Source organism: Carassius auratus, chromosome 16 (assembly GCF_003368295.1).
Source record: "Carassius auratus strain Wakin chromosome 16, ASM336829v1, whole genome shotgun sequence".
In the NCBI taxonomy this organism is placed as follows: domain Eukaryota; kingdom Metazoa; phylum Chordata; class Actinopteri; order Cypriniformes; family Cyprinidae; genus Carassius; species Carassius auratus.
In genome coordinates this window covers 26,316,382-26,337,665 of record NC_039258.1, presented here as the reverse complement: position 1 = coordinate 26,337,665, position 21,284 = coordinate 26,316,382, and the positions used below count along the sequence as shown (strand labels likewise).

At 37.0% G+C, this 21,284-nt stretch overlaps 2 protein-coding genes across 2 annotated transcripts; one reads left to right on the top strand and one right to left on the bottom strand.

The window, feature by feature from the left end:
* Nucleotides 1–2,206: 2,206 nt before the first annotated feature.
* On the bottom strand, nt 2,207–5,249 carry LOC113116633 (ALG2 alpha-1,3/1,6-mannosyltransferase). Its single transcript, XM_026284888.1, has 3 exons — nt 5,099–5,249; nt 4,247–4,572; nt 2,207–3,658 (listed from the first exon to the last, which is right to left on the bottom strand). Exons 2-3 carry the CDS (start codon nt 4,553–4,555, stop codon nt 2,759–2,761), a joined length of 1,209 nt encoding a protein of 402 aa, XP_026140673.1. The 5' UTR covers nt 4,556–4,572; nt 5,099–5,249; the 3' UTR covers nt 2,207–2,758.
* Nucleotides 5,250–5,431: 182 nt separating this feature from the next.
* Nucleotides 5,432–8,929, top strand: LOC113116634 (protein transport protein Sec61 subunit beta-like). The gene is made up of 4 exons (XM_026284889.1): nt 5,432–5,587; nt 6,169–6,266; nt 6,551–6,655; nt 8,548–8,929. The coding sequence occupies exons 1-4, from the start codon at nt 5,585–5,587 to the stop codon at nt 8,633–8,635; spliced, it is 294 nt and encodes a 97-aa protein (XP_026140674.1). The 5' UTR covers nt 5,432–5,584; the 3' UTR covers nt 8,636–8,929.
* Nucleotides 8,930–21,284: the final 12,355 nt, after the last annotated feature.

Here is a 21,284-nt window from a genome sequence, read left to right as displayed (position 1 = left end):
ATTGGGGTCAAACAAGATAAATGTGCTTTTCTGAAGACTTGTTTTCAGGTTTTGTTTTTATTTGTCCTTTTTTCTTGTTTTAGGCATTAAAACCAAAAAAGGTTGTTGCTTAAAATTATTAAAAATGTATTAAAAATCTATTGAAAATTATTTTCACTGCTATAGTTTTTTTTTTTATCTCAATACATTTAAAGATTGCATTTAATGACTTAACTCAAGATATATTATCTGGATAAAAAGTTTTAATACGTTTCTTAAATATATATTTTTTTCTTGTTTCAGTAATATTTATTATAGATTTCACGTTTATTTCTTACCTAATTGGAAAAACAGTTTTCTTGCTTTAAGCATAAACTTCTAAACAGTAGCCAGGGCACAACATGGGTTAGGAAAAAGAAACTTTCAATATATAATACAAAACTCTTAAAACAAGGAGGCCAAAACTGATGATACCCAAAGCTTCAGTTTTATCTGAATAACACTGGTCCCTTGTGTATTTGATATAACATTTATACTCTTTAACACTAGTTATGAAATACCAATAGCCTTTAACTGCATAGAAATGACATTTTCTAAGCTTCCAGCATGGGGCTGTTGTCTATTATAAATTTGACATGTAACGTCTCTTTATCTTTAGCAATAAATAATTGGTTTTATTGAGGCTATCATTTTGCTCATAACTTGCCACTGAGAGACGTTATTGATTGCTATTTTAAAAACGGAGTAAGATTTTTATTTGCTTTACACCACAGATGTAAATCAAAACCCACCCCTCACAGCACACCAATAATCCCCACCAGATATATGCTAATGTGCTGGAATATTTTATCGAAGCCGTAAAATCTGAAATCATAATTTGCAAGCGTTTTATATAAGAAAATGCTAAAAGACAGGCTATGAATACAAATGGTTGTAAACTAATATGTCACACAAAACATTCAAGAGATATTCCTGTCTGTGTGTTTCCATCAGGGGCAAGATAATATTCCCGTTTCCTCTTTCAACACATTCTCTACCAAACAACTGCACATTTACCACTGGTCAGCAAATATGAACTCAACTGGAAATTAGTGTCATGTGTCTTAAGCAAATATCTCAGTCAATATTAATGAATGAAATCTGCATATCTTTCTGCACCATTTCAGAGCAAGTTTGGAGAAAATGTATTGCCAAGAGTTTAATTCATGTGTGACGGCAGCAAACAATATGCAGCTCAATATGTCTTGCTCATTGTATTCTCAAGTGCAGGCTTGATGAAAACAATTAATTACAGGTCATGTCCATCATATCTGCACTACGAAAGCTAGGACTTTCCACCATTTACCTATTCAACAATCATACCCACATATCTTTAGCTCTAACACAGTGAGAAGGTGTAAGGTTGTGCATTCTGACCTTGTTATTGTGCCCACTTGATTTACATGTTCGCTGGCCCCATAACCCCTCTTTTTATGTTATGATTAAAACCCAATCAGTGCACGGCTAAAAATAAGGCTCTCATCTTTAACGCATAGCGTGTTAATGAGGAAAAGCAACAAAAACTGCTCCCAAACTGCCAACAAAACAGATGTGACACTAGCGAGGTAATACATCTGACCGTCTGCGATACAGAATTAAAACCTATTTAAACCCCCCCACCACCACCTTATTAATTTAGCATGCGAGCCCAAGTGCACTGTGGTTATCGCAGATATTGAGAAATTCTTGTGTGCACAGGCTGTTTAAAGCAGAGCAGTGCTTCTCAAGTAGGGGGCCTCAAAATGATGTAAGATGCTTTAAAATAAGAAAAAATTTTTTTTAACATAAGCTAAAACAACTGAAAAAAAATCTATATATTTCTTACTTTATTATGTCTTCTCAATTATCTATTGTTTCATTTGAAAGAACTTGATTTCTAAACGTGGAAAAGTGTTGGAAATAATTAAAATGGCATTTTATTTTTATAACAACTATAAATCCCTATCACGTATAAATTGGGATTCCAGGATGTCATTTTTGAGTGAACTATCCATTTATTTGGATTATATCTGGTGTTTTTGGAAACAGTATAAAACGGTTTGTCAAATGAAATTAAAATAGAAATGTTAACACAACAGAGATCTGTTCTTAATTCTGGAAATGTAAACAGACCATTGTTTTCTCAGGTCAGCTTATATCAAATATATCCAAAAATAAAAGTTCCAAGAGACAAAGACAAACAACACAGTCACAAAGCAGCATCTCATTTAATCAGGGCTTTGGTCTCGTATCAATAGCACGAGGAGATACAGAGTCAGTAACAACCTCAAACCCAATACAGCAGATGACCTTCAGTGTCCTAGGAAAACTTCTTTTCTTTTTCTACTCAAACAAACATCTTTAGTTTGAGACTTTAATAACTCTTAACAACTTCCATTGTTATCACTACACAAAAGCAGAGACACTGGCAAACAGAGCAGGGCACAGAAAATTTCTCTATCGATTTCTACCCGAGAAACTCTCTAATAGGCCTATGGCTTAAAAAAAATAACAAAATACACATATACAGTCCTTGATCAATGTGGCTGGCACGCAATAATTCATTAACCTCTCGGTCAGATGGGTGCACCACATTCTTCAAGGCTTGCATTGAACTCTTAAGCCATGTTAACTCCCACTGCTCTTTTCTATCATTAGAGATGACATACTTTCATTAGTCCCACCATGGCAACCCGACCTACTGAATGCATCCGATGTGTGCTGATCCAAAGCAGAATGGCCTTTATGATGTCATAATTGGTTATTGGGTAAGGTTTATGATGTGACAGTAGAGCTGTTCGGTGAAGGCCTGCAAAGAGAAGCGCTTCTGTACTCGTTCTCTTCCAGCCTGTCCCATACACTGCTTGAGTTTAGGGTCCATTACAAACTTCTGCATGGCTTCTGAGAAGCACTCAGGGGTGGGTTCGCAAAGGAAGCCTGTTTCGCCATGGGCCACAGACTCTAGCGGTCCACCAGAGTTGACCGCAATAACTGGGCAACGTGAGTACATGGCCTCAATGGGGACGATGCCAAAATGTTCATTGCTTGGAGTGTACAGTACACAAGTGCTGCTGTGCAGCAAAGACAGTTTTTGTTTGTCTGAGAAGGAGCGCAGGAAGGTGACATGGTCCTCCAGGCCTAGAGAGGACGCTAGTGAGCGCAACTCTTCATAGTGCTCTACATTCTCAACCACGCGCTCGTCGTAACCCCCGGCCATCACGAGGTGCACGCGCTCCCATTCCCCTGCGGACAGACGCTCTTTCAGGGCCGCTAACGCTTGTAGCGCCAATGGCAGGTTCTTTTTGCGTTCATAGCGGTTGATTGACAGAAAGGTGAGGCTCCGCCCCTCAGGGAGCAGTCCAATGAGGCCCTCTATTTCAACATCGAAAGCTGACGAGTTCAGAGAGGGATAAAGGACGTCGGTTCGAATCTCAGCCAGTTTGGGGAACGTCTGTTTGAAGACTCCTGCAGTGAACTGGCTGTTGACCAAAATGCGGTCGGCCATGCCTGTGGTCAGTTCCTCGAACCAGTCGATGGGGCCTCGATATATGTGCTTCAGAGCCGAGCGACGCTGTGTCAGTAGTTGGTCAGGGAAATGACAGTAAAATAGGACTTTCTTTCTGTGACGTGCCAAACGCAAAAAGGGTATACATGCTGAAACCTGAAAGAAGGGGGAGATGAGCAGACAAAATTAACCCTTGTGGTTGTGAGGAGAACGATTCTGTTGATTCTGACTGGTCAATCACAGCAGTGTGCGGTCTAATAAACTGTTGATTTGACCAATGTCTATGGCATCTTTTATAGTCTGGTCATATGAAAAAATTATTCTTTCATACATCAAAAATCACTGCAATGCTTTAGAGTAGGTCTAGATATCTTCAGTTCAAATTAACAAGGAACATTAGAGGAGTAAAAGTTTGGATAATATGTTTGGAAATGTTTCTCAGTACTTTAAGTCCACCACTAAAAAAAAAGAGAAGTGCTGTTAGGCTGAAATAAAATAAAATGTTGCTGTGGCAGCTACCTAAAATAAATAAGTTTTAGTACCAAAAATTACTAAAACTGCAATAAAAATATAGCTAAATAGAAATACAAAAAAATAAAAATTAAACAAATGTACAAAAAAAAATCATTTAAATTTTATACTGAAAAAATAAAAATAATAGATAATACAAAATATTAATAAATACTTTAATACCAAAAATAACACTGATAATTAGTAGTTGGTGCTAGTAGCATTAGTAGTTACCTGATCACAGAAGACAACATCGAACTCCTCCCCACTAAAGAGCACAAGGACGAGAGTTACATAGATCATGCGCAGGTATGCACAGAGAGCGTGGAAATAACCGAACACGCTGGTGGGCAGCCAGTCGCCCACACACACCACAGGCAGGTCAGGTGAGAGCGTCTCAGAGAAGCAGTGCTGGGGGTCATAGTGTGCAGTCCAGATCTGAACGCTGCATCCACGAGAGCGCAGAGCTACAGCTGCATCCACCACCAGACGCTCAGCTCCACCTATACCCAGATCAGGGTGCAGGAACACCACCCGAACCATCCTGTCCCGAACAGAACCTGTTGAGTCAAAAGGAGGTCAAATGAACAATACAGCTTATTTTTTAGCTTGAGACAAAGCAACTAGACTTTCCAGTTACTGCTGTATAGAAATCCTGTGTGACCCTGGACCACAAAACCAGTCATAAGGGTGATTTCTTTTTGTAATATTTTGACCCACACAATGTATTGTTGGCTATTTCTACAAATATAACGTTACCCTTGCTACTTAAGACTCGTTTTATGCTCCAGGGTCACAAATGTTATTACAGTCCTGCAACATTAAATGTCTGCAGGTATCTATAAACAAGCGGAACACGTCAGTTCAGAGCTGAAAAACATCAATATTCATTCTCAATGTTATGTTATATTAAGTAAAATATAAATCTAGACTCAGTAACGTATATACCCTGCTACACATCAAGTATTAACCCTGTAACATCATATATAATGTCATATTTTGGTTACACACACTCAAATTGTCCTTACAGTGTTAGTTAACAACCAGACAATATGTTTAAAAATATCGTGACGACAACGCACTCACCTGTACTCTTACAATTACTGACACGAATACTCAGCAGCCTCAAACTTCGCGATTTCGTGAAACCGGCTTCCTGATTGAGCCAAAATGTCTACCCTACTCTGTACACATCATCCATCGCACCTGACACGTCACTGAATTCCTTTGAACCGCCTTTGAGTTTTCCCAAATGAAATTTCTAAAGCTAGGCTACTTTTACTGAAATTATTCGTTTTTATTATTACCTGGTTTGACGGTGTATGTCAAATCTAGGTTCAGAAACCATCCCAAAAGTGTCAAAAAGTAACGCGAGGGATCACATTTCCAGTCAGGCACTTAACTGGCACCTATATGGGTCCTTTCTGTAGCTGTCGTGGCCTTTTCAGTGAAACGTCATCAACAGGCTGTCTCTTGTTAGTGGTCAGGATCGGCTGGAGTTCAGCTACAGACGCTGTCAACTAGATTCACTCTTTTCTCCGCAGACTCCTGAAATATATACTATTGAACAAAATGGTAAGTTTCTCAATGCAGTTTTTCGAGGTTAGGTTACGTTATAATAAGTAGCTTGCGGGTATTTAACGTTACAGTTATATTTGGATTGCTATGTGGTACGTTAGCTCAGTAATATAACGTTACCGTTACTGGCACACGTTAACTGTACTTAACTTAGTTCTGCCATTTACTTGCTTTGCAGCTACTTAGATTTAGATTAGAGTTTCAACTACTGGAATTGCTGTTTTGAATATTATTTAGTTATATGCTAGTAGATGTAATTAAGTTTGTAGGCTACATTCGCTCGCTAGCTGCAGTTGTATGAGAGACGTGGCTCTTTTAAGTTCGACCCCCACACCAGCTCTACAGTCTAAATCTGACTCGCTGTCTCAGTCTGAATACCATCTTATAATATAAAGCCTATGTGTATCTGTTGATCTATATCTTTTCTAGAGGCTTTTAATGAAAATGCATTGTGCTTGCATTAAAGTTTATTTATATATACTCAATAAATGGTGTATTGGTGAAACATTAGCTAAGTTGTTTGCTTTAACAATAAATGCACTTGGTTTACTACGTCCTCTATTTGTCCTTCTGTACAGCCTGGACCCGCATCTAGTGCAACAAATGTTGGGGCTTCCAGTCGGTCCCCGAGTAAGACCGTGGCCCCCCGCACCGCTGGCACCTCAGTCCGACAGAGGTAAGGAAGGACCATGCAAGAGTTTGGTTTGGGCCTTAATACACCAAGCTGGATCAAAGAGCTTTTCTTTGTGTTTTTGTGATTTGATCAGCAAACCTGAAAGATATTGTTTTAGACAAGTCAGAAGTTGAGGCCCTAATCAGTGTTTTGTCCTACAAATTTGACATCATCAGGGGTTGGTGTCATTGATTTAGCTGCACTGATTTGTGAGTGTTTGGTAATCTCTGACACTTTGATTTGTTTTGTATATTTAAGCAGAGATTTTTTGTTGTTGATTTCATCAGGAAGGCCCCTAGCAGTGGTGCACGCAGCGGAGGCCGATCCACAGCATCGGCGGGCACAGGAGGGATGTGGCGCTTCTACACTGAGGACTCACCAGGACTTAAAGTGTGAGGATTCATATTCACACACAATACAGAATGATTACAAATACTTTCCACTCTGAGACAGAACAAAATATTCTAAAAATCTAAGAAAAAAAATGTACACTACAGTTTCAAAGATTGAGAGGTTTTTTGTTCCAAAGAAAGAAATACTTTTTTTTTTTTTTTTTTTTTTAAATCAAGCATGCTTCTAAACTTGAAATCCTAAAGAAAACAAATGTTTCCTGTTACCACAAAAATATTAAGCAACAACAAATCCGTGTATTTCAGTGACTTCTGAAAAATCGTTCACCTTTGTCATCAGAGGAATAAATTCCATTATAAAATTTGACCGTAGAAAGTTATTTTTAATCCAATTAAATGGAAATGTATTGAGTTATTTTACTTGGTATGATATTTCATAATATTATTATTATTACTTTTAAATGCAGCCTTTGTGAGCATAAGACATTTAAAACATAAAAAAAAAAACTTTTGAATAGTAGTTTATGTACTTGAATAAGAGTATAATTATTATTATTATTATTTATTATTAAATGTATTTGTTTAGCAAAGGTTTTCCTGATTAAATTACTTCTGAGGCGCCATTATTATTCAGTTCTTCATTTGCATGTATTTGAAAATAGATTGCGGAAATAATAAAAGAAATTCAGGTACAATCAGCCAATTCAGATAAAAAATGTTAGATTACAAAGTCATATCTTTAGATGTTGGACAGTTTTCTTTTTCAGATTTTTATTCAGTGCTTTTTTTTATAATAATAAAATCATATTTTGACGTAATGTATTCCCACCCCCCCCTTTTATTGCTAGCCATTATGATTTTATTTTTTTAAACAAACGGCTGTGTGTGGGAAAACATCTACTAGCCATGAAATCATATCAGACATATTTTTATTGCATTTTATTGCTTAAAGACAAAATAAGCAAAGGTTACAATTTGAGATACTTAATGTGCAAAGAACCAACACAGATGCTCATTTTTAATTCATCCCCTCAGCTCAACAGGAAGTGACACGGAAGGGAGGGGCAGAGGGTTCTGAGAGGTTTAGCATTTATAAGGATAAACATGAAATTTTAACGACAGGAAATTGGCCTCATGGGCTCAACCTCCGTCTTTATTTGATGTCTCCCCTGCCGTTTCCCTCCTACAGCTGTGTTCGTGTGTGTGTGTGTGTGTGTTGTAATTAGAGCCATTCTCTCAATGCTACCAACTTTTATAATAGTGTCTTCCTTTGCCGCAATTTGTGCTTTTGTTTTTTTTAAGGTTGCTGTTCTAGATCGGTAACGTTACATCTGTTCATTCCGTACAAACAAATAAGCCAACCATATCATAATAGATTTGAGGGAGTCTACTGTGACCGTATTTACAGTCAAGAGTCTCTTAGAGTAGGAGAGTCTGTGTGGAGTTGTGTGTGAAGTATTTTTCACTTTTAAGGTTTTGTGTGTGGGTCTGTGTTTTGAGCTTAATTAAAGTTCCCTCAGTAAAGGTCACATCAATTAAAGCCTGAGGGGTGGCCCTTCAGTCGGCATGGCTACACGGCTGCCTAGTGACCCAAGGGATGGTCAGTTCCTGCTTTAATAAAGCCCCACATTTTCCGACTAGCTCGTTAACAGTATCCAACTCACCAGCGTTTAGAATCCTAATTAACTCATCTTCTATCACATGATCAAGATGAGCAGTCCTGATTGGCCCACTGGGAGGACATTTGTGCCAATTCTTTTTTATTTACTTTATTTATTTTATTACATATTGGAACTGAAATGTGAGAAATAGATACTGAATTTAGTCTCTATGGCCTTAACTAGGGATCCTTCTGTCTTACTGTTGTTTTTTTTAATGTTTATAAGAATGATTTGGCAGCGATTCCATCTATTCCTTGTTCTGTCTTGTTGCAGTGGTCCGGTTCCAGTTTTGGTGATGAGTCTGCTCTTTATCGCATCTGTATTTATGCTACACATCTGGGGCAAATACACCCGCTCCTAAACCTGCATGACCTCTGGACTCCCACCCTGAAGCCTGTCACCGAATCTTAAGCCATTGGATATGGACCAAACTCTGACCATCAACACCCAATCCCTTTTTTCTTTATTAAAACTACCATTTCAAGGTTATAAATAACTTTTTTTTTTTACCCCCATACAGCCACTACAACCATATGGTAATTAAAAAAAAAAAAAAATCAGTTTTTGCTTGCAGTTTTTTTTTTCCAGCTCACCAGATCAGGACATCCTTTTTTTTATATATGTAAATTGTACAATAAAATGCAATACAACGTCACAATTGTTTTTCTTTCATCTATGGTGAAAAAAAAAAAAAAAATCTGAGTGTGTGATTTGCGTCACAGGGCATAATTTGCATATCTTCAGTTTGCGGCAGAAGAAGGGGTTGTATGCAAATGTGCATTCCAGATGTGCTGTTAGTGCACGTATGAGATCAGCTACACCCGTCTTTGAGCATGATGTAATATATGCTATTACCCCTAGCTCACTGAGCCTGCAGCTATGTCCCATCAACACACCTGTGCACACCTTAAACCTTTCTCTGCAACACCATTGTATACAAAGGGAATAAAAAAAAAGAAAAAATAATTTCTTTAAATCGGAGCTATTCATATTTTAAATTTTAAAACTGTACAATTTGTGGTTTTGCTTTTAAATTGCCTGTGTAAATGTCTCGTTATATATTCTGATGATCTGTTTTCATTTCAGTCTTAGAAAATTACAGGGTTTTCAGTACTCCAGAAACCAGAAAATCTGTAACTGTAATTATTATATGACTTTGGGCATGTTTAACGTGCAGTCTGTAATGTAGGGGACTGAGTTTGATACAAGCTCAAAGTTCATTGAACATAAACAGGAGATGTGGTTGATGCTAGAAGAACTGTTCGAGTAAAAGGTAAATGGCATTTAAAATATATAGTGATTGGTCGAATTGTAGCATGCATGCTAAATGAATTCATGAGGGAGATACTCGTTTATCTTTTGACTGAAAAACACTTGTACAAGTAACCTTAGCTATAGTTTAACAGAAATCAGAAAAAAAATATGTGGATTCTTACATTTGCAACACTTAGCAAATTTACATAAAATGACCTATTTTTTTTATATTTTTATATTTCATCACCTATAGGACATAACCTTTTGCACATAATTTAGTCATGTTCAAAATCAAAACAGGCCAGCTAAGTTCGTCATTTACCTCAGGGTAAGTCATACACATTTTGCTAAAGATATAGATCACCCAAAAATTAAAACCCTTCACAAATTGTATTATGGGTTGTAATATTATTATTATTATTTTTGCTGATAATATCCACATACACACTTAAAACTGAAGGCGCATCTGTGATTTAATTGTTAGCGTGTATTTATAGAACCGAACGTCAATGATGTAGATTGGACTGTAGGAGGCGCTGTGACCCACTATTAGTTAAACAGCCTCTCAGAGTTTGTGTGCTAGAAAGAAAGAGAGAGAGTGTGTGTGTGTTTGAGTCCGAGTCTGTGTTCTTCATTATTCATGTCCTAACTGAGAGTAAGGTTTCCCTCTGGTTCACTCTAATCCCAACAGCTAACAACGCAGTCAGAATTATTCAGTATCATCTCAAAAATGGATCCATATGGACAAGGACTTGTGCATTTGAGTGTGTGTGAGAGATTTCATGAAGTGTGTTTTAATTGTTGTCCACTGGGCTCTATGTGCTACTTTAGGCCGAGATCCAGAGTTTATGACTAATTAATGCATTAAGATAAAATAAATTCAGTTTATTTGCTTCGGATACAAAAAAAGTGTGATCAAGAATGTTTCATAGAGTAGGCCTATATATTAAAAGCACAGTCTAAAACATATTTAAATAACAAAGTGTCAAGTAACAACTTTTTAAAAAACTTTCTCTAGGCCTATATTTTCATTTGTGTTTTCCCCCATGATATATTGGTCCATTAGTGTATATTTTGCCCACTATCATATTAATGGACAAGGTGTTATCACATTGAAAGGTGTTCAGAATTCTATGAAATTTGACAACGTGATGAGTGTGTTCACACCTCAAGATTCAGTTTTTTTTTTTTCTGTTCATATATTTGTCTTTTTTTTTTCTAACCATTTCCTGAGCTCTAACCACTGCCTGTGTAGAGGGACAGCCCCAGAGAAACGCTCACAGATATCACCAACAAGAGCAGCATGCACAAGTCTCATATACACAGTTTGAAAAGGCCACATGGCTCATTGTCAATGCAGACACACTTCTTTCTTTCTCCTTCTCTCTCACTCACATGCACATATATTCAGACTTCCTTCCTCATTTCCTCGGAGGACACACGCGGTCAGGCGTTCACTGCTGTCCCTTAGCGATATCAGTTTCGACACATTTTCAGCTATAATGAACATTTGAATAAAACTATTTCAAGTCGAAAGGTGGTGATGTGGAGGAAACCAGAAGTGGAGCGGCTCTGTTTGGAAACCCCAGGCTGGCAGTGGCAAGTCAAGGTGGAAATGCAGGTTTAGCTCATTTTGAGAGGATGTGGTTCAGGAAAGAGCGCAGTTTGTCTCCACCCCCAAAAGTTGGTAAGATGGACCCTTCCACTTGGGGAAATTCTGTGTAATACTGGAACAAGAAAGAGGGGGGAGTGGTCAGGTCTAAACTGGGTCCAAAATGCTTTGTGATCTGATGACTCAAACCACGTTTGGAGGTAGGCAGAAAAACGCATGTTACAACATTGCATTTGTAGTGTAAATGCAAATGTGTTGTTGATTAATAATTTGTCTACACAAGTGTCAGACATCCATTGTGCTAAAACAAGAGTATTAAACATTGTCGGTAATATATGATTGATATATAAAAACATTTTCCCGTAATGGAACACCTGAGATGGATGATAATACCAGGTGCAAACAGGCCTGAGCATGATCATGCTGAGCTTTAATCTGCCTACTTTTTCTTTTTAACAAAGCATGCTTCATACATACCTTTGATTAGTTAAGTAGTTATTTGAAACACTGTAGAATCACATTCGCATGCAGAGTAAACCAGGTGTGACACATTACAGTTTTTGCTGACAGGCACTGTGACATGTGCCTGTCAAACTGTGGTATAAAGTGAAATCAAATCTGACAAGTGCAGTTTGTCTTCTTGAAAGACATATAGTGTGAGGACGAGTTTGTAATGGCCTGGAGGTGATGATACGGTGACATTGGTATAAAGTAGAGCAAGACACATAACAGTAGCAAGCCACTCCTTGTCTGTGGGAAGTGGGCCTCCTGCATCCTTTCATTTTTGGACTTACATAACATAAAAAGTGCATTGTGATCTGTGCCAAGGCGATTCACTGTTCTCAGGAAATAGATAATAATCTCAGAACTGTTAGCCTAAATATTCATGCGTCTGCTCACATTAAATATCAAAGTGAATAATTTGTCATGACCCAGTGCATACACAGATATGGGCGATTTTTTGCTTGACTTCTTTAAACCATGTTTTATTTATGTTAAAATTGTGTAACAAGGATATTGGAATAGGTACATGATAAAGAGGTATGCATTTTTCAAAAATATTTCGGTAAGATAACCTTTCTGATCTTCAAACTGCCATAATATCACACTTATATTATTAACTAAATAAGTAAAAATGTAAATATAAAATGTTTTTTTTATATAAAAATTATTCTGTAGAATGTTTGATGTGATGGTAATGACAGCAAAACTGGGGACATTGTATAGACAAAACATTTTTTTTAAACATTTGGTAAAAGTTTAAAATTTTTTGTTGTTGAAAAAATCACTTGTAAATGTAATGTTTCTTTGGGAAAAGTGAGAATTAGAACACACACACACATATGTGTATATATATATATATATATATATATATATTTATATATATATATATATATATATATATATATATATATATATATATATATATATATATATATATATATATATATATATATATATATATATATATATATATATATATAGATAGATAGATAGATAGATAGATAGATATAATGTATGTTTAAATATATTACAATGCTTTTGGTATTGCATCCTTTTAAAGGTTTTTTTTTCTTCTCTAATTGAATAATCACCCATATACCACACACCCTTTGTGGTTATGACACCTTCACCCATTTATGGTTCAAAATGAAGTGTTTAAAGTCAAAAAGAAAGCTGATTGCTGTCCTCCTTTATTAATCCGTGTCTTTGATCTGCGAGTCTCTGATGTTTGGGTGTATTTCTGTTTCAGTCTCTGTCCATTCGTGCCTCATGTGCACGGTGTGTGTTTGTCTGGCAGTGTAGCTGGGGCGTATGGCTCAATGAGTTTGAGCCGTATTGGAATTGCCTGCTCTCCTCAGGGAGCCAGAGCGGAAAACTGGTGTGGAATGGCGGGAGAAGAGCAGCAACTTCATGATGGCAGTGTGTGTGTGTGTGTGTGTGTGTGTGTGCGGAAGCGTGCTAGGAGAGTGCCTGGTTTTAATGGATCATATGGTTGATAAAGCGTGGAATGGAGAGACAGCCGCTATCGATCCTACACAAAGTCCAATGCTACTGAGGTCCTTTGAGACACACACACACACACACACACACACACAGACACACACACACATAAGAAGAACATCAAGTATGCATGTATGTATGTATCTTTGCTGACAATGCTTATATATAAATACAGACATTTTTCTTCATTTTTGACATTTTGATATGGATGTAAGTAAATATTCAGTTCAGTGAGTCAGATGTTAATTCAGTAATGTTCCTTCAGGATTCATCATACTGAATTAAATCGATAACTTCTGGTCTTTTTTGATCTAACTGTTTGAGCTATATTCTTTATTCTGATTCACTAAAAACAGGCTCAAAAGAGACATTTCTTTATCAATCAGACTACATACCACTGTATTTGAGTCACTAAAACAAACAGACTCATAAGAGTAATTAGTTTGGTTATCAGACTGCACTGTTTTCTTTTTTGAATTGAACTGTCTCAAAAGAGTCATTTGTTCATCAATCCAATTACATACCGTTGTATTTGATTCACTGAAAAGAACAGTCTCATAAAAGAGTCATTTGTTTGGTTATCAAACTACACTGTGTTCAGTGTCTACAATGTGTTTTAATTGCATCACATTCAATAGATTCAGCAGCTAGAGAACACAACTACCAAAAATCGGAGCAGGAAACACAGCGTTATGCAAAGGTCTTACATTAAATATTTCTTAATAATAACTGAAGTGCAACTAACCAGCCTACACAATAATAATTCCTTACAGACATTGCAATGCCAAACAGAGAAGATGACAACACACACATGCCTAGAAGAGGCCAGCTCCATATCCTAATCAAACAAAAAAAGCAGTTTAATAGATTCCAATATCATTAATGAGGGAGAGCCGGCGGCCATGTAGACAAGAGAGCAGATCTACTGACAGAAGACAAGCAAACGATCGCAAGCCAGTGAGCTCAATATCATCATCTGATTTAAAGTGATAATGGTGTCATCACGTCTTCATTTTGAACAGTGGCACGGGGCCAAACGTCAGCTGGCACGGTGGCGGTTTAAACCAAACCCAGCCGATCATCTGGAACTGTTGTAACTCTGGATGCCTGACAGACAGTAAGTTGGCCTAATGTGATCCCGTTGGCAGCGAGGCTCGAATACCCCCCACCTTTCTCTCTCTTCCTCTCGAATTCTCCACCACTGTCTTTTTCCAGGTCCAGACAGACAGAAATAACAGGGAACAGAGTGCCGAGGAGGCAGCAGCGCCAGCAGTGATGATACAGCGCGTGTGACTGCTGATGGAATGCAGTGTGTGTGTGTGTGTGTGTGTGTGTGTGTGTGTGAGCGCTTGAACGTGTGACCTGCCGAGGAATGCGCTACGTTCGTGTGACGTTGGGGGGCACGAGGAGATCCCAAGTAACAGATTAAAATGGTGCAGGCAAAGCAGCCGGTGTCCCCTCTTCATATTACTGTATGTGCTTTCTAATATTAACCCCACCTCTCAACCGCACACATGTTCTGTCCCATCCCTGAAGTGGGTGAGTGTGTGAGAGTTATTTTTAGGGCCTGCTTTTTTCCACTGCTGCATCAGTGCACTCAAGGAGGGCAGTCAGGTGGTGAGACGTGAGAGGGGCTCGCCTAATGAGAGAGGGCCAACGGCAAGACTATGTGACAAACACTCAGCACTATTACACAAACACACATGCTTTAAATCTCTAAAGACTTCAGAAATCGTAACACATGCTTCTGCAGGGACTGGATTAGCTCTCACAAGACAACACATACACACGCTGTGTACGTGTCAGGGGTACAGCCGGATAGAGCGTGTGTAAGCGTGTCATTTGCTTTCTCAGTTTGTACCATGGGTCAGGTGCAGCTGTCACTAGCCCAGGATATAATTCAATCGGTTGAGTTTTGCTGATCTAATTTTATTAAAAGCTGCTTTGTCATTTACTCACACTTGTGTACTTTAAAACCTATGTAAACTTTCTTTAGCAGGACACAAATTGAGATATTTCTAATGTTCACTGAAGGTAGGCTGTCATGCAAAAAATGAGACCAAAAAAAAAACAAAAAAGTGTTTGCTGTTTGCTCAGTCAGTTCCATGGGCCTAACGTTAATCAATTTTATAATTATAGTAGAGTTTTTATTTTTTAATTACATGTTTTATGCATGTAAAGTATTTGTCTTGTGTGTTTGCAGTGTAGTTAATGTTAATCAAAATGGTACAAATAATTTTAGAAAGTAGAAATAGAGTGGAAATTAAATAAAATATAAATATTAGATGAAAAAAGTTTTAACTTAAATGAAAATTAGAAATGTGTCTTGGGTTAAATAGTCTTGGCTTAAAGTTAAGTTAAATAAGTAAAAGTACTAAAATAATTAAGATAACTGTCACCAGTCCCCTCTGTGGGACACCTACATTTACTTCACTATATTACAATTAAATCTAATCTAATCTTGACAAACTATATATCGTGGGAAAGTTCGAAGACTCTCAAATATATATTTTACCAATGTTTTTTGTTAAAAATTATGTATGAAAAGTAATCGATTAATTTATGACAATAGTGCACCCTCAAATATCTAAATTATAACAGTTTTTACCTTTGTTTAAAAAAAAAAAGAGACTTCTTTGTTGCCTTTTTCTCTATCACATTTTAGAAACCATCAGAAATTATATATCGACTGAAAACTTAAAATCTCAAAATTCATCCTTTAAAACCCATTTTAAAATCAGACATCGCATTACCATGTAAATGGTACATCAATATCATGTTACAAAATATTTTCATTCATGAATTATGAAATTTTGAAAGTTTGGATCGTGCACTACAAAGTCAATGTTCAAAAATGTGAGTGACAGTTGAGGGATTAAAAACTAACATAAAACTGAACTAAAAAAATAAAGCTATTTAGAAATAAAAATGAAACCAATGATGAATGCACATAACAATAGATTTGAATTAAAATGAAAACTGAAAATATAAAATGAATGGCTCATTCAAAAATTGGCTTATTCAATTACTAAATGGTATATTACAAATAATAACAAAATAAACTAACAAAATATTTTAATACAATTTATTTTCATGCTTTTGTAACACTTCATAAAAAGTAAATAACAAACAAACAAAAACAGCATCATATAGATGGTTTTTCCAGTCTACTTCTGTTTATAAAACATGATGGTGTGCAAATTATGACAAAAGTTTAATTTTTGGATGAAATATCACTTAAAAATGAAGTGAACTGCAGTAAATATCTCAAGAATTCGGTTTTAAACTGAGGAAAGGACTCCCGAGTTTCAACAGACCAAATTGTTCTCTCTCTCTCTCTCTCTCTCTGAGTTTTCACACGTCTAAACAGACGTGACTGTTGTGATGCTTAGCCTCGAGACAGGGCTTATGAAAGCATGAGTGTGCATGTGTGTTTCCTTGCTGTCCCAGCCAGCATCAGCCTGTGTTGTCACAGGACAGGAGAGGGGCGCAGGAGCAGGGTGTCACTGTCACGTCTCACACACTCTGTCCTTCCTCTCTCATTGTCCTCTGCAGTACAGTACATCTATCGCTCTTCTCATTCATACCCCATCTGTTTTCTTTGCACATTCTGGAAAGCTTAGGGGTGGGGGGTACATTTTAAATAAATCTGTCAGCCCTTTATAAAAATAACACCAACAGTTATTTTTGACAACATGAGTGAGGTGTGTGCTCTATGCATTCTCAAATGAACAAGATTCATCTAGTCTTCAGTTGCTTACAAAAGCAGATGAAAGGACACTCTTGATTTTATGCCTTATGCAAAATCAGTTCAATTCATCTACAGTCAGCAGTCAAAGTGTAGCTGAGGATTTTAGTCACATGGTCTCGTCTGAATACTTTTAAGATGAACATTTCAATGATTTAATTAGTCTAGAAAGTTCGGAAAAGTTCTGACCAAGGATTTGCATATAACTACAGTTCAAAAGGTTTTTGAAGAAAATTTATATTTTGAGTCAGCAAAGATGCATTGAATTAATCAAAAGTGACCAAAAAGACAATAAATTAATAAATTAGACGCTACTGTTATTCCGTTTTTTACAAATATAAATATCCAAAATTTTACTAACTAATGACCACAGAAGTTTTCTAATTTATGAAGTATATAAAATCACATTTTCAACAACACTACAGTTTCAAAACTGCTAGATAGCTGTGTTTTATTTGTGAAAATATCTACAACTTGAACTGAAAATCACTATTCTTTAACCCCTTTGTCAGTAAACTGCTCTGAAGATGCAGGCCTGAGTGTTTCATGATGGGTGGACAGGTACGTGTGAGTAGTTACAGCCTTCCCACACATGTTCTGAATTATTCAATCTGCACAATTTAATATATTGTGGAAATGGTTTGGCAGAGTTTGCTTCTGGCCCATTATTCTGGGCAGACCTTCTCCAGGTTGTTCAGACTAGTTAAACTGTGCTTGTGAGCCACACTGTTGGACTGAGATCAGAGCTTTGACTGGAATTGCAGGGCTTTCAAGTGTTTGAAGACTTTCTCCCAAGCTTCAGGTTTTCCTGCAATGAAAGATTTGCACCACATATATTGCTGTGATTTCTGTCTGAAAGGCTATTTGCTATCACGTCTCACCACAAAATCTTTTCCCACATTACAATTGGGTCACTATTACACCTTCTGGCCAACTCCAGACAAGCTTTCCATGGTTCTTTTGGAGTAACTGGTCCTTTCATTCAACCCTCCCATACAAGCCACTCCAGAGCTCTTGACATGGTTGACTAGTATTTGTTCTTGAACTCCACATCACCTTCAAGGTGAATGTTGGTCTCTTTATAGCTTTTCTCAAAAATCAGTTGAGGAATGTCCTATTCTAGGCAGTGTCCAGGTGGGTTGCTTCCAGGCAAATGAAGCAACAGTCCTCCTCTGGGACATCCCAACATCACACTAATTTAAATGTAATGCTTTGAGTAACAAATGAGGAACATGACAACAAACAAGATATTAACTTTTTTTTAAAATATTTATTTTGATGAATAATTTCCCCTTGTGGAGTTTTCATTTAAAAAAATGAGAAATCTTTATAGTATTTTATCTTGATTTCTGTCACTTGTATTGATAAGCAGAAAGAACAGAAAACTACTGAGAACAGAGAAGGAAATAGGGTCTACCGTATGTGATAATGAAGCACAGTGACTAAATTCAATTCATTTTTTTCAGTTTAAGAAAATCTTCATTCCAAAAATAGCATTTGTTGAATTTTCTTTTTTTTTTTGTGCAACAAATTTTTACCAACATTATATGTGAATCTCAAGGAACAGTTTAATAATAAAAAATCATGTCATGATCCCTTTAGATACAAATTCTCACATACTAATGTGACATTCAAATATTTTAAACATTTAATTCATTTATTATTCATTTTATTTAGACTTTTAATATATGAATTAAATTATTTAAAATTGTTAAATAAAATGCAATTTTACAATTCAATTATAAATGACTATTTAATTCAGGAAACAAATGGAATTATCTGTGTAAGGAAAAACATTTAATAAAAAAAAATATATTCAATAATAACAGTTACATAATATGAAAATTAGATATCTAAAGCTTTATAAACACTAGAATAACACTTATTAGTAGAATGCACTGATAATTCATCATCACAGTCATATTCACTGATATCTATGTCTATTTTTAGATCAGAAGCGTTCTTGTTTTATGGAATAGACTTTGATATTAACTTTTCAAATAATAAACTTTGTTCAGTTTTAATCTCTAAAGTAGGCAGATCCTTGCTTTTCAAAGGATATGTAATTCGCCGCAATTAACCTTGATCACGGAATTAGCCCCATTATAAGTCAAGTACAGAATGTTGTTTTCAAGGCTATAATAAAATGGTGCTGGTCTTCAGCCGAGAGGTGTGGCCGGTCAGGTGAGGTTGATTACTTTGATGTCTTGGCTATAGGCAGCAGTGGAAGCTCTGGGGCGAGGAAAGGGAGGGGTACACGGAGCGCCCATCCAGTCCCGGCTGCACACAGCGCTCCTGAATGATTCATGCACACCAGAAAAATGCAAACTCGCAGATTTAGCGCACATATAGTTGTTCTTTTAAAAGATTGATGGCCTTGAGCAGACAAAGAATGGGGTGAATAACTAATGTATGTTTTTGTTTCTTCTGAATGTGCACATTAGAGAGGCAGCTGATAATACTGTTTTTGAATATGCTAGTGAGCGTTTAACTGGCTAAGGAGTTGTGTGCCAGTGTGTGTGTGTCGACCCTTGATGCATAATTGAACTTTTCAGAAAACAGGCTGCAGTGGAGATTATTATATATTAATATAATTTTAGGTTAGAGATGTTTCGTGATTTGTTTCTCTGTGGAAAAAAAGAGGCCTCAAATAAAGCAGAATAATCAGTGTCTCTTTGCCTACAATGTAAAAAAAAAATGAAAATGACAATTACTGACATACATTTTACAAGAACATGCTATTTTAGTCTCTTTAGTCACTCACTGGTCACTTTATGCATTTTCTTTGACTGGATAGCAATCAGTGTAAATGCCCTCCAAAATGTATTTGAGACAAATTGCAACTACAGCACAACATTACTGGAGGTGGCTTGAGATGCACTGGAATAAACTGGACAAATGTACATGAAAAAAGCCAGATAACCACAGCGCTATTGTAATACGCATCACAGATATGACCCTTCGGAGATGAGCATCTCTCTTCAGCAAACAGGCAAATGAAACACAGTCTTTAGGCATCAAATCTTCAGTCTGCATCATCTTTGCGTGTTCAATAAACACTCATCTTCATTGAAAGTGGCGAATGCTGAATGCTGATGACGCTTTCTCAGCTGTTGTGGTTTTTGATCTTGAAATCAGCTGATGATAAATGCAACTCACCTGTTGATTTCTGTGACATGAATTTGCATAGAAACTGAAGATCAGTTTTATTTTCACTTTGCAGATGCATTTATGTGGAAACGGAACAGAAATTAACCAAATAGCTGCATGAAACGACAAGTGTAAATAGGCCCAAAAGTTCATGTTTAATTCAGTGTGTTGCAAAAGTGAAAATAATATAGATACCATTTCTTTTTTTTGTGTGTGTGTGTGTACATTTATTCTCACAGTTCTTAAATGCCTTAATCAGCAGATACAAAACTAGTGCAGCCAGTTCCTCAGTTCTTTTGAACTAAATAGTTTTATATGAATCCTGTGTGTCTGGTTGTTTTATGACCATGTATTATTTAGTAGTGTTCTGTAAGCACAAACTGTAAAAAAAAAAAAATTCTTCAGAATAGATTCTTTTGTGTTCCATACAATCAAACAGGTTTGGAATGACATGAGGGTGACTAAATGATGACAGACGTTTAATTTTTAAGAGAATCATGCCTTTAACATGTCAACGCAGCATGTCAGACATCTGTAGGTACACTCACCTGAAGCTGCACTCTCCAAACCCTTGTTCCACGACAGAACAGATTTTTCTAATGGCTTGGGAAGGCTTAACTGAATCACTTCTAATCTAACTTAATTATGTTCAGGCCTGCAGAGGGACTATATCAAGAGTACACAGTCCTGAATATCACAGAGACCCCCTTAAGCTCACACATAAGCTTCTGTGTGTAAAGGGACTTGGCTGGGAACATTAAGAGACAGAGATGACATGTTAGACCTGTCTGACTGCTGCTACACATTCTCTCACCCTTTGGAACTCACAAACAACACTCACACGCTACTACGGATGTGCAGTAGCAAATCTTTTTTTATTGACTATTGTGTGCAAACAGGCATACGGAGCAAAAGCTCCAAACTTACTGAGTCTGTGTAGAGTGTGTGATTCTGCGTTGGTGCCTGTGTGGAAAGCTGGCGGTTGTCCTGGGTTTATCAGTGCATGCGTCCGGAACGTGTCACCTCACGCTGGGGTCTCCCTGCCTATAAAATATGCATCGCATACAGGATAACATGGAAAGAGCGAGGCAGCACACCACACAGACTCAGACTGGGACAACAATTGGGCTTTGCACCATTGAGCATGAGGCCTGGAAACACACACACTACACACATGCACAGCGGCGAGATGATCTAAAGGGTTGGTGAGAGGGTATATCCTCACTATCTTGATTTTTCGGT

Excerpts from the sequence above, each read along its gene's own strand:
- LOC113116634 (XM_026284889.1), top strand. Across the intron at positions 6,267-6,550 it reads GGCACCTCAGTCCGACAGAG|GAAGGCCCCTAGCAGTGGTG; the intron begins GTAAGGAAGGAC and ends TGATTTCATCAG. Across the intron at positions 6,656-8,547 it reads GACTCACCAGGACTTAAAGT|TGGTCCGGTTCCAGTTTTGG; the intron begins GTGAGGATTCAT and ends GTCTTGTTGCAG.
- LOC113116633 (XM_026284888.1), bottom strand. The coding sequence starts at position 4,555 with ATGGTTCGGGTGGTGTTCCTGCACCCTGATCTGGGTATAGGTGGAGCT. Across the intron at positions 3,659-4,246 it reads ATGTTGTCTTCTGTGATCAG|GTTTCAGCATGTATACCCTT; the intron begins GTAACTACTAAT and ends CCCTTCTTTCAG.